At 42.5% G+C, this 13,453-nt stretch overlaps 2 protein-coding genes across 4 annotated transcripts in view; one reads left to right on the top strand and one right to left on the bottom strand.

Annotated features, from left to right (window-relative positions):
* Nucleotides 1–13,453, bottom strand: part of Rgl1 (ral guanine nucleotide dissociation stimulator like 1) — a 243,937-nt gene that overhangs the window by 227,095 nt on the left and 3,389 nt on the right. The window lies entirely within an intron of this gene.
* Apobec4 (apolipoprotein B mRNA editing enzyme catalytic polypeptide like 4) lies at nucleotides 749–7,091 on the top strand. Its single transcript, XM_034512791.2, has 2 exons — nucleotides 749–851; nucleotides 5,911–7,091. The coding sequence occupies exon 2, from the start codon at nucleotides 5,941–5,943 to the stop codon at nucleotides 6,961–6,963; it is 1,023 nt and encodes a 340-aa protein (XP_034368682.1). The 5' UTR covers nucleotides 749–851; nucleotides 5,911–5,940; the 3' UTR covers nucleotides 6,964–7,091.

Genomic DNA, 13,453 nt, shown 5'->3' on the forward strand with positions numbered 1-13,453 from the left:
ACAAAATCAAACACTCCCCTTTGGGGCTGGAAGGATGGCTCCACAGTTAAAAGCGCTTGTCACTCTTGCATAGGACCTGGGTTCTATTCCCACCATCCATATGGTGGCTTGCAACAGTTTGTAACTAAAGTTCCAGGAGTTCAGACATACTCTTCTGGCCTCCTCAGATACTGCACTCATATACAAACAAGCAGGGCAAAACTCTCATACAAAATAAATCTTTTTTTTTTAATGTTACCCCCAAAAAAAAAGGCCCCTTTGTGGAATAAGGGTCTGTTTGTCTAAACTTGCTCTCCTCCTGAAGTCAAAGGCAGATCTCCCTGACTACTGCAAAGACAATAGAGTCCCACACCTTGTCCACACACTAAGCCTGGATTCTATTCTACTTGTGAGAGAAGATGCTGAGAAGAGGACCTGAGGTTTTATTCTTACAGTCACCAGGAAAATAATTCAACACATGTACTTAAACAGATATGGCCCTTTTATCCGGGCTGGAATAAGTAAGCAGACGTATATTTTCATCTTTGGAACAGGTGGTATGATATGCAAATAAAGTAATAAGTGTCAGAGCCGTATCCTAGCAGTAGCTACTTTCTAAACGTTACCATGGCACCAATTCAACAGTGTTCTTAGAGGCAGCCACACCTCAGCAAGGACTAACTTGGGCCAGAAAAATTAAAAGAACTAATTGAAACAGCAGAGGAGTCCTGTTGTGGTATCAGAGGTGAGTCTTAATGGCACAGGTGCCCTCTGAATCTACATGAAACAAGGCATGGGACTTTAAGGAGACAAAGAACATGGACCAGTGCCTCTAACACCTGCAGTGTGATCCAAGCCTGGAGACAAAGATGGTAATTATAACTGCTAACAGTTGTTTTTAGCTCTGAGCAGATTGCACGCGGATTGGGAAGGGCAAACTCCATTCCCCAACTACTCCAGTGCGAACTGTGCCTTAGCAGCGCTCCCTAGATCCCAGCTACTGAAGCAGGAGCAGTCTGTCCTCACTGTGTGTCCCAGCTGCTGAAGCAGGAGCAGTCTGTCCTCACTGTGTGTCCCAGCTGCTGAAGCAGGAGCAGTCTGTCCTCACTGTGTGTCCCAGCTGCTGAAGCAGGAACAGCCTGTCCTCACTGTGTGTGTGTGTGTGTGTTTGTGTTAAACAAAGGAAGTGTGTCCTCCCTCAGCCACGGTCCAGGGCCACTCACACTGGCTATGAAAGAACGCCCTTCAGCAAACTGGGCTCCCCACATCTCTCATGCTCACTATCAACAAATCTGCTCTTCAGAGGGCAACATATATGTACCAAACACAGGCAAAGCAGATGGGGGTTGGGGTAGTAGTGACACAAGTAGCCAGGGACAAGAGTCAAAACCCACTTGGCTTGTGAGCCAATCCAGGCTGCTGAGGTAGCCTTGAGCCACCTAGATAGGAAAGAAGAAAGAGACAGATAATAAAAATTATCAACATAAGAGTAACCAATAACAAATTCATACAATAAACCCTGAGTTCTATAAAGGCTTAAAGGGAATGGCACTCTCCCTTCAGAGCAGGCTGGAGAAAGGCAACCCGGTAAGACTCTCAAAACAGAGAAGATTCCTGCAGGGAACCTCAGATCGTTGTCACAGAGAAGCCATTAAGAAAAACAAGACTCCATAGGGCCTTCACTCCTACCAAAGCCATTGGTCATAAAGATCACCTTGCAAACAATAATGCACTGTCTGCCTAAGGCTGAAGAGGGGAGAAATAACAGGCAGGAGACAGGTAAAAATAATGGTATTTTGGGAAAGTCATCGGGAATTTCATGTTGCTGCCTTTACTGTAAAGACTAAGGGCCTCTTGCTTTCCTAATGGCAGTTAAAGGTCACCATATTCTTAGTTCCACACACCAGCTTAAAAAATAATAATGAAGGCATAAAAGGCCCCCATGGTACCCTTCCTATCATTTATGGAACAAAACACTGATACGAAAGGAGAAAACTTCACCTGTATCAGTGCATCTGATTGCTGATGGCATCACTATCCTCCCGTCTGTCCTAAGTGTATGTGTGTGTGCCCAGCGTGCCCATGTGTGTGCCTGTACATACTGTGTGAGCATGTGGTGGGATGTATGTGCATCTGTGTGTACAAGAATGTGGAGGCCGGAGGCTGACCTCTTACTGTCATTCTCCATTGCTCTCTACCTTTGTGTTTTGAGACAGACTCTCTCACTAAACCTGGAGCCTGCCATTTTGGCTAGTCTGGCAGGCCATCTTGCCCCAGGATTCTCTCTCGTCTCCCTTGAGCTCCAGGATTACAAATAGGCTGCCATGCTTTTATGTGGGTTCTGGAAATCCAAACCCCAAGTCCTCTCCTTTGCATAGCACACACACACACATACACACACACACACACCAGAGAGAGAGAGAGAGAAAGAGAGAAAGAGAACATGAGCGCCATCTCTCTGGGCTCCTACTAGTCTTTCTGGTGTGCTTGTTATACATACCAGAAAACCATCTTGTAAGCCTTTGTAAGCCTTTCTTTTTCTTCACTTGTATTGTGGCACAGCATAATTCCCTGGCAAACGGGGACTATAATTGGGAGTTGTGAGCTGGGTGTCACTCAGCGGTGAGCCACATGAAAGGCACAATGCTAGGTACAAAAACTAGGCTTAGGTTTAACAACCTTTGATAGACTGATGAGTTTGGCTGAGGAGGTTCAGGGAAGACTGGCGAGCAAGATTAGCAGGAAATAGTTTTAGGTTCCAAGACATCTGTCCTTTGCCAAGGGCTAGAACCAGCTTCCCAGAGCAAAGCTATTCCAAGGATGAGGAAGCCTTGAAGGGATGCAGTTGCATGAGGAAAATGCAGTCCTAAGGAGGAAGCTGAGGCAAACACCCAATCCTGTGGGTTAAAGGAACTTCAGAGATGAACAAAAATCTACAACATAGGCCAGCTGTGGCACACATCTTTAATCCCCACACTCAGGAGGCAAAGGCAGGCAGACCTCGGCAAGTTCAAAGCTATCATGGTGTATATAGCAGGTACCAAATCAAGCCAGGGAAGAGCTACACAGTAAGACCTGATTAAAACAAACAAAAACTACAGTCTAAAGTCCAAGTTCCAGAGCTGCCACAGGGCCACCGGATAATGGCAGCGTAAACAAGGCCATACCCCACCCTGGGCCACACTAAAGCTTTTAAACATTTGCCACTCAGGACATAATTCCCAAAGGAAATTCACAGGTTTCATCTGATAAGATAAAACAGTGTTTGAGCTTATTTGAACTTTGAAGTCAGACTGCTGGAGAAATAGCTCAGCAGGTAAAGTGCTTGCTGGGATCCCCAAGACTTAATGTGTAAAGTCATAGAGGTAAACCTGGGCCTTGGTGGAAGGGAAAGACAGTCATATCCCTGGGGAGTGTGGCTAGCCAACCCAGCAGAAGTGGGGGTGGGGCACACCTTTAATCCCAGCACTCAGGAGGCAGAAACAGGTGGACCTCTAAGTTGGAGGCCAGCCTGGTCTACAGATCAAGTTCTAGGACAGCCAGGGCTACACAAAGAAACCCTATCTCAGAGAACCAAGAAAGACAAACAGACAGACAGACTTGCTTGACTTGCTTGCTTAACCTGGTGTATACATCTGCAATGTCCACTACTCAGGAACTCAGAGGGCTGAGGCAGGAAGATTAAGAATTCAAGGTTGGGCTACAAAGAGAAACCCTGTCTCGAAAAAAAAAAAATTCAAGGTTAGGCTTGGCCACATAAATTCAAGGCCAACAGGGACCACTTAATGATACTATATAACAAAATTAAAAAAATAAAAAAAAAAAGCTGGGTCCTGGAAAGATGAAGGATGCCCACAGTCATAGCGATTGACAGCCAGGAGTTTAGGCAGTTCAAAGACCATCAGGAGTTCAAAGTCATTCTTGGCTACAATCAGCTTCAAAGCCAGCCTGAGCCCCAGGATATTTTGTTGCATATCTGCAACAACAACAACAACAACAACAACAACAAAAAAAAAAAAAAAAAAAAAAAAAAAAAAAAAAAAACATAGAATCTGAAAAAGGGTTGGGGATATAGCTTGATGGTAGCACTTACTTAGTAACATTATAATCAATATTGTAAAAAGCATGAGAACTATTTAATCATGTTTAATGAAAAAGGTTTTTCTTGGTACCACAAGAAAAATTAATCACAAAGTAAAGACTCACCGCTACCAGATAAACTGTAGAATTTAGTGCAATTAAACATTGGGGGAATGCTCAAAGTATATTATATGCTTGCATGAAAAATGGCTTTATATAGCCCTGTGTAATAAAACAGAAAAAAATAAAATAAACAAACATAATCAAAAGCCCCTATATACTAGATAAAGTATTTTTAAAGATTTATTTTTATTTTATATGTACAAGTGTTTTGTCTACATGTATGTCTGGTGCCCAAAGAGGCCACAAGATGGTATCAAACCCCCTGGAACTAGAGTTACAATCATGAGCCACCACATGGGTACTAGAAACTAATCCTGGGTCCTGTGGAAGAGAAGTAAGTACTTTTAATCACTGAGCCATCTCTGCACTCTTCATTTTTAAGAAATGACAGACATAAGATTCTCAATGCATAAAAAGCTCCTGTAAATCAATAAGGAAACCATTAGGCTTAAAAGAAGATAAGGGGTCAAGAATAGTTCCTAGAAAAATAAGTTCTACAGACCAATAAGCAAGTGGAATATGTCCAGGTGCACTAGAGAGAACAGGTATACTTTACAACAGCCAAACGATAGCAGTGCACACTTTTCAAACGGGCAAACGTGGTGACATTAACCACTGGGACTCAGCAAGGTTAATCAGCCTTTCTAGGAAAAAAAGTTTCCTAGACAAAGTTAGCCTGACAGTATGACTGAATATAGACTAAATGAATAGAATCAGACATAGAAATGACTTACTTATAAAAAACATTCACCAAAATGCTGTTAACGTCTAAAAGAGGCAAGACTGTGGAATTTTATAGTGATAAAGTAAAATCATAAATAACCATGAACATTGCTTGTTGAAGTAATTGACATAGAAAAATTATACCATCCACTGCATTCTTGATTGGTGGACCTTGTTAGAGGGGGTTCCTCAAATTACTATAGTGGGAATAACATTATTGTTTCTTTAGCATGTAGTAAAGTAGTGATTCCTTGAGCAAAACTGACCCAATGAGCTAATTCTAAAAGACAGCATCTTCAAGTTACTGCCAATAGTTTTCAGAAGCAGCTCATTGTGCCTTTTGAAGGCAGGCACACTTGGAACCCGTGTCCCATATACCAGCTACTACCACATTCGGAGAAGAGGAGTCAAAGGAAGAAACCATGAACAACAACAACAAGCCTGCTTGCTTCTTTGGGCTTCCACCATGATGATGTGGGACTTGGACTGTTGCCGCGAAGAGCAAATGTTGGCTGAGTCACGTCTGGTTCACAGTAAAGCGTTTGACATTTATTATAAGTATGATATTATTAACTCCCGAGACATCTTTACGAGTAGGTATTATGATCATCTGTGCAGACAAGGAAGCTGCAGCTCCAGAGGCTACAGGACTTAGACCACTGAGCTGGGAAGCAGAAGAACCCAGTCTTGAATGCAGGCAGTTTGTTTCTAGAACTTTGTTAGCCCGTTCACTCTACAGATATGGAATCTATGAAACAGGTAAAGCTGTAGTCTGCATTTCTCTTTAGTCTCCCCCACCGCCTACCAGAGCCTCAACAAGGAAAACTGAATTGTGAACTCTGTAATTGACTCATATGTCTCACCTTTAGGTTAAATTGCACTTTACTGATAGCAGTTGTGCAATTGTGCTAGATTCCTTAAAGGAAACAAGAGCTCAGAAAATGCACGCACTGTCTTCAGTTTTCCCTGCTTTGGTTATATGTGTAATTTCTCTTCCTTGTTTAGATCTGCAGCTAGAAGATAATACAATCAGCAATGGAGCCACTGTATGAGGAGTATCTAACCCAAGGTGGAACAATAGTCAAACCTTACTACTGGCTCAGCTTCTCTCTAAATTGCACTAACTGCCCATACCACATTCGGACAGGCGAGGAAGCGAGAGTTCCCTACACAGAATTTCATAAGACTTTTGGATTCCCATGGTCAACATACCCTCAAACAAAACATCTCACATTTTATGAGCTGAGAAGTTCCTCTGAGGACCTGATACAGAGAGGCCTTGCTAGCAACTGCACTGGGAGTCACAGCCATCCAGAGTCAATGCTATTCGAGAAGAATGGTTACCTTGACGCTGTCATATTCCATAACAGCAACATTAGACATATCATTCTGTATTCCAACAACTCCCCTTGTAACGAGGCTAAGCACTGCTGCATCAGCAAAATGTACAACTTCCTGATGAACTATCCAGAACTCACCCTTAGTGTTTTCTTTTCTCAGCTCTATCATACAGAGAACCGATTTCCTACCTCAGCATGGAACCGTGAAGCTCTCCGGAGCCTGGCCAGCTTATGGCCCCAGGTCACTTTGAGTCCAATAAGTGGTGGCCTTTGGCATTCTATTCTTGAAAAGTTTGTTAGTGATATCTCTGGATCAACTCTTCTGCAGCCCTTTACAGATGGGAGAATCCTGGCTGACAGGTATAATGCTTATGAAATCAACTCGATCACAGGAGTGAACCCTTATTTCATTGATGTTCTTCAAAGCCAGCAAAAAGAGAATCAGAGCGGGAAAGCCTGGCCAGCTTTTGAATACTACCCCTTAAACAATGCGGATCCTGCACAGTGGCAACCCACCAAGAATCAGGACTCCAGGACTCCTGCCGTTTCCATGCTGGTGCCTTACAGAGATCTACCACCAATCCACGAGGGTTCAAACCCACAGAAACCCAGGACCGTGGTAAGGCACCTAAATATGCTTCAACTGTCATCCTTCAAGGTCAAAGGCCTAAGGAAAAACCTCCCTCAGGCAGGCCAGTGGAGGAGGTGGAAGCCATGAAGGTGTCTGCAAGTAGACAAGAGGCAAATAAGAAGAACAAAAGCAAATGGAAGAAACAGGCCCTACTTATCAAGCCAAACATTACTGGAGAGGTAACAAAAAAAAAATTGAATTCTCTCTCCTAGGTCTAGCTAAGATGGGAATAAATTGATGTTAAAAAAAAAATCAGTGTCATAATTAACACTATTTTCAACATAATCCAAAATTGTCATAAGCAACTTTATCTCTCTGAAACTAACAACAATAAAATAAATGGTTTTTCGTTCTATTATTTGTTTGTATATGGGTATTTTGCCTGCATGTATGTCTGTGCAGCATGTGCATCTGGCCCTTGGGAGGCCAGAAGAGGACATCAGATCCCCTGAACTGGAGTTACAGATGATCGGAAGCTACCATGTGGGTGCTGGGAATTGAACCCAGGTCCTCTGGAAGAGCAGCCAATGCTGTTAAACAATAGGACATCCCTCTAGCCCCAAAATAAATGTTTTAAGGCAAAAAAGAGTGTTACTAGTCTAGTCTACCCACATCATCCTTCCAAAAAGGATAAATAACTTCCTACATTGGTTTCAATATAAGAATACCCCAAGCCAGGCAGTGGTGGCACACGCCTTTAATCCCAGCACTTGGGAGGCAGAGGCAGGTGGATTTCTGAGTTCGAGGCCAGCCTGGTCTACAGAGTGAGTCCAGGACAGCCAGGACTACACAGAGAAACCCTGTCTCAAAAAAAAACCAAAACAACAACAACAAAAAAGAATACCCCAAAATTAGAGACCACCTGAGGTTCCTAACATTAATACCATCTCCTGGGCAAAGTGGTGATTTTGCATTGATTGTAGACTACAGTCAAAAGAGTTTTAGAAAGATCTTTTTTTTTTTCCTAAAGTGATTCAAAATTGTTTTGTGTGGGTAAAAGATCTTCTGCAAACTGATTACATATAGCTACAAAAATTGATTTTTTTGAAACCTAGCCAGCTACTCCGTTTAATCTTTCTGATTCTGAACACTCCCTCCAGAGCAGATCATAGAGGCAGAATGATGTGTGAGATCTTCAAGGGCATCCTCCATCGGTGTTATACCAAACTCCACTCCACTTGAGATGGCTTCCAAGGTTCTTTACTTCCTATCCCATCAAGATAGCAATTTCCTATAGGGCACCCTAAATCAATCAAAGAGTACATTCATATTCTCTCTCTCTCTCTCTCTCTCTCTCTCTCTCTCTCTCTCTCTCTCCCTCCCTCCCTCTCCCTCTCCCTCTCCCTCTCCCTCTCCCTCTCCCTCTCCCTCCCTCCCTTCCTCTTTCCTCCCTCTCCTTTTCTCCCTCCTTCTTAATCTTCGGTTTCTCCTGTGACATATAGTACAATATCCACTCAAAATGTAGGCAGCACGGTTGACTCTCCATCTCAATAACCAACCACTGCTCACCAGCATCTGCTCACCAGCATCCCTTTCTCTCTCTGGGCGGTGCCTGTTTCACCACAGTCAACAGGGTATCTTTGGTTGTGTCTGTTATCATTGTCTTTCTTCTATTACAGCTCCCCAGTGCAAATACATATGTATTCCTTTCCAGTTTTCTGGATACTTCTATGCCAATATATATTTGTACATTCACTGAAGTTCTTCAAAAATATACTTCTTTTAAAAAATGTTCTTTGATTAACCCTCTGAGCCACTTAAATGAAATTACTTTGCCTGTATATATAAAACCCACACATGCTGCTTTATTTCTCTTTTGAAAATATGTAAATACATACTATAGGAAAAGTGCATTCATATGCAATTCCTACTACATTTTCATATATGCAGTCAACGCTGATTCTATAAAATCTTTATATAAAGTCATGCTACCTTAATAAGGTAATATGCTAACATTAACATTAAATAATATTCCATGAAGGGGGAAGAAGAGATAAGAAAAAAACTGTCTTAATTGTGATTAAAACTGAGTTCGAGGCTAGCCTGGTCTACAGAGTGAGTTCCAGGACAGCCAGAGCTACACAGAGAAACCCTGTCTCGAAAAAAAAAAAAAATTGTGATTAAAATAAACATGAATAAATTTTTTAAAGAAAATGTCTGTCTTTAGCCTGCAGATTTTGATCAAAGTAATGGAAAATAATTTTATCACAGGTATATAGTAATTATTATTTAAAGAGATACATTGAAGTTTATTATTAAACTGTGAAACTCTATGTCCATAAATTGGAATGCTATGTTTGGGGAAAAAGACACCAATATAATGAATTTGGCATTTCTGATTATGAATAGAGCCAGTGGCTGAGAATCTAACTCCATAGTAGGTGCCTAGCATTAGCAAGGCCCTGGATCTGAGTCGCTAGCACTTCCCCTGCCAAATTACAAAGATAAAATCATTGCCACAAAACCAGTCTTCACAGTGGTGAAGTAGACATCCCTCAGGTTACAAAGTGTAGAGCCTGAATCTACGAATTTGATTTTCATAGGCATATAACAAGAGAGGAAATGTTGACACTATAGAAAAAAGAGGTGTCCTTGATCACTACATTTTTATACTAATTAGATAGGCCTGCAACTCAGAAAAGGAAGGTGAATGACAACTTACAAGTTCAAGCCAATACTATAAAGAAGAAAATATACAGCCTTAGCCACGCATGGGCTACATTGATTGCTTATTTGTTTGTTTTTCGAGACAGGGTTTCTCTGTGGATCCCTGGCTGTCCTGGAACTCAGTCTGTAGAGACCAGGCTGTCCTCAATCACAGAGATCCATCTGTCTCTGCCTCTCTGCCTCTCTGCCTCCCTCCCCTCCTCCTCCTCCTCCTTCTCCTCCTCCTCCTCCTCCTCCTCCTCCTCCTCCTCCTCCTCCTCCTCCTCCTCCTCTTCCTCCTCCTCCTCCTTCTTCCTCTCTCTCTCTCTCTCTCTCTCTCTCTCTCTCTCTCTCTCTGCCTCTCCCCCTTCCCCTCCCAAGCTTGTGACACCACCACATGGAGACCTTTTCTAAAGCAGAAAAAAAGTAATTTAATCTATTCATCTGTAAAACCAGGAGTAAGAGCAGGAATAATCTTGAACTCCTGATATCCCCACCTCCACCTTCCAAGCATTGGGATTAAGACATGCACCACCACACCCCTTTCTGGGATACTCAATATTAAACTCAGGGCCTTGTGCATGCTAAGCAAGCATTCTCCCAATTCAGCTACATTCCTGATGTAACTCATCTTTAAGGAACTTTTGAACGCTACTTGCTTTAAGAAAATATACAACAAAGCAATGTTTCCAAGGAGTGAGTTCTTACACACAATGATGTCTCACTCACTCAATGCACAGAGGGTTCCTGGTCCTGTATGGCTAGACCAGAGATTGAGGGGGGGAGGGGGGGGAGGGAGGGAGGGAGGGAGGGAGGGAGGGAGGGAGGGAGGAAAGAAAGGAGGGAGAAAAGGAAGAAAGGAGGGAGGGAAGGAGGGAGGGAGGGAGGAAAGAAAAGAGGGAGAAAAGGAAGAAAGGAGGGAGGGAGGAAAGGAAGGAGGGAGGGAAGGAAGGAGGGAGGGAGGGAGGGAAGGAGGGAAGGAGGGAGAGAGGGAGGGAAGGAAGGAGGGAGGGAAAAGTTTAGATGCTCCGACTCTTCTTCAGCAAAATGGCAATGGTAATGTTTAAGAATATACTATCAGGCTTGTTGGCACCTAACCTTTGATCCCAGGACTCAAGAAGCAGAGAGGCAAGTGGATCTCTGTGAGTTCAAAGTCAGCCTAGTCTACATGGAGAGTTACAGGACAGCCAGGGCTACATAGAGAAACTTTGTCTCAGGAGGAAAAAAAAAAAAAAAACCACTGCCAACCCACCAAAGGAAATTCCAAATAAATAAAATAGAACCCAACAAATTAAATCAGTTAGTGACACAGGTCTGAAAAAACCCAGGGAGGGAAAGAGGGAGGGAAGGAGGGAGGAGACTTTCAGTCTGGCTCAGAGTTGGACTCTCATCTTTGTAGCCCCAATTATGTCATATGTGGTCAACACAAGAAGAATGGATTTAGGTTAGGGACAGGCAGATTTACAAAGCTCCCAAGACTGACATGTAAAGACAGCTAATAAACTGATTTCCAGTAGGACATACACCGGATGTACATACAAATATTTAAATCATCCCACTTACACAGTCTTCTCAAGCATATTAATCAGAATCAGAAGCTTGCTGGATTGGAATGAGGATTCAAGCAGTTGACTCTATGAGTTAAATGTCTGTGCTGTCTGATGCTGTACCTGTATGGATACAGGCATCTGTCACGGGGATAAAATAATACAGTGTATGCAAGGCTTTCTGTCTCCTGAAGTGTCTGGGTAGATGCAGCCTGTAAGAGACAACATAGTCTATAACTGACTCTTGTTATGTCTAGAATATTGATTTTCTATTGACATTCATTGTTGATGATGTTTGAGACAAGTTCTCACTCTGTAACCCAGGCCATCTAGTAGTCACTGTGTAGCCCAGGCTGGCCTCCAGCTCAAGGCAAGCTTCCTCCATCAGCCCCCGAATGTGGGATTACAGGTGTGAGGCACCACACCCAGACTTCTTGATATTCAATAACTTCATCAAATCACAGTGTAATCCTAATGCCCTGACCTGAAAGTTACATTCCTGCTATGTAACTTGACTTTGCATGTGAGCATCAGCCTTTAATAACTGAGTTACCTTGCCAGCCCTCTACTATGCATCTTTTTTGACTCGTAATACATATAGTTCAGCAAAATGTCCATAGACTATAACTCTGTTTACCTCATTGCCAAGGCTCTAAGGAAAGCCACATGGCAACTCAATTCACACTAACTAATACTATCACTAGCCAACATTTTCTGACAGTTGTATATCAGGTATTTTAAGCACTTACATATTAATTCATTCAATCTCTCCAATAATCCTATAAAGCAGGTGTTATTATGATACCTGTTTTACAAATAAAAAGGCAGTACCACAGAGAGCTTGTAATGGCCTGAGCAGTAAGTCAGAACCTGATGACTGAGCTGATAGTCAAAGCACTGTCTGATTCCAGATCCCCTGTTCTATTCCTCGGACTTCTCTAATGGTATGATACCCTGGGAAACCCAGTGCCCATCAGTGCCTCCTTGTGACTTCTCTGTAATTCTGCTCAAAGTATACAGCCAAGAGCCGTCTTCTAGACTCAGGAAGCCAAGTACCCTGCACGATCTAGGCTGGGGACTCCCAGGATGTTCTAGATGCCAGAGCCCTGGCTTTTAACTCACCCCACTTCCCCTCACACAGCACCACATACCAAAGCTCCCAAGATTATTTCACTCTGTGCTGTACCAAATAGGGGATCAAAGGAAATGGAATGTGGACTCATGCACTCATTTTTATTTAAAATTTGTTAAAATTAAAAGCACTTGTTTTTAAAAAAGAGAAAGGAAAGAAAGAAAAAGAGAGAGAGAAATATAAACTCACTTCTTGGTATAAATTTCTAAGAACTGAAAGTAAAGACTTAAGGCATTTATGAACACATATTTACAGTAACAAATTACCCAAAGATATAAGAAAATAAACCAAATATCCCTTGACACACAAGTAGGTAAACAAAATGTGGCATTTGTTATGTAAAATGAAATGTTATGGGCTGAAGACATGTCCCAGTAATAAAGAACACTTGCTTTTCTTACAAAGGACCCAAGTTAGATTCCCAGCACCCACATGGCAGCTCACAACCACCTATAACTCTAGTTCCAGGGAATCGGATGCCCTCTTTTGGCTTCTGCTGGTATTTACACGCATATACATACGAAACACACACATACACAAATAAATGATTAATAAAACAAATATTTAAAATGAGAATAAAATGAAATGGAATGCTATTCAGCCTTTCAAAAAAAATAAGCAATTTTGATAGATGCCACAAGTGAATGAACTTGAGGACACTATACCAAGTGAATGCAACAGGTCATAAAAAGACAAACACTGTAGGGGTCCATTTATATGATGTACCCAGTAAGTCATTGATAAAATAAAGTGATTGCTGGGTGCTAGAGGGAGGAGAAAGTAAAGAGTTACTGTTTAATGGGTCTAGAAGTTCAGCTCTGTAAAATGATGGATCGTGGTTAAGATTGTACAACAATGTGAATGTGCTTAAGACCAAATACCTATACATTGCAGAAGAGCTATGACAGCAAACTGTGAGTGTGTGTGAGGGAGGCATGCATGCATGTAGGTATGCCAGTGTGTGTGTGTGTGTGTGTGTGTGTGTGTGTGTGTGTGTGTGTGAGGCATGCATGCATGTAGGTATGCCAGTGTGTGTGTGTGTGTGTGTGTGTGTGTGTGTGTGTGTGTGTGTGAGGGAGGCATGAATGCATGTAGGTATGCCAATGTGTGTGTGTGTGTGTGTGTGTGTGTGTGTGTGTGAGGCATGCATGCATGTAGGTATGCCTGTGTGTGTGTGTGTGTGTGTGTGTGTGTGTGTGTGTGTGTGTGAGGCATGCATGCATGTAGGTATGCCAGTGTGTGTGTGTGTGTG

This window comes from Arvicanthis niloticus, chromosome 10 (assembly GCF_011762505.2).
Source record: "Arvicanthis niloticus isolate mArvNil1 chromosome 10, mArvNil1.pat.X, whole genome shotgun sequence".
Classification (NCBI taxonomy): domain Eukaryota; kingdom Metazoa; phylum Chordata; class Mammalia; order Rodentia; family Muridae; genus Arvicanthis; species Arvicanthis niloticus.

What these genes read in the sequence shown, in the direction of transcription:
- Apobec4 (XM_034512791.2), top strand. Translation starts at nt 5,941, where the DNA reads ATGGAGCCACTGTATGAGGAGTATCTAACCCAAGGTGGAACAATAGTC.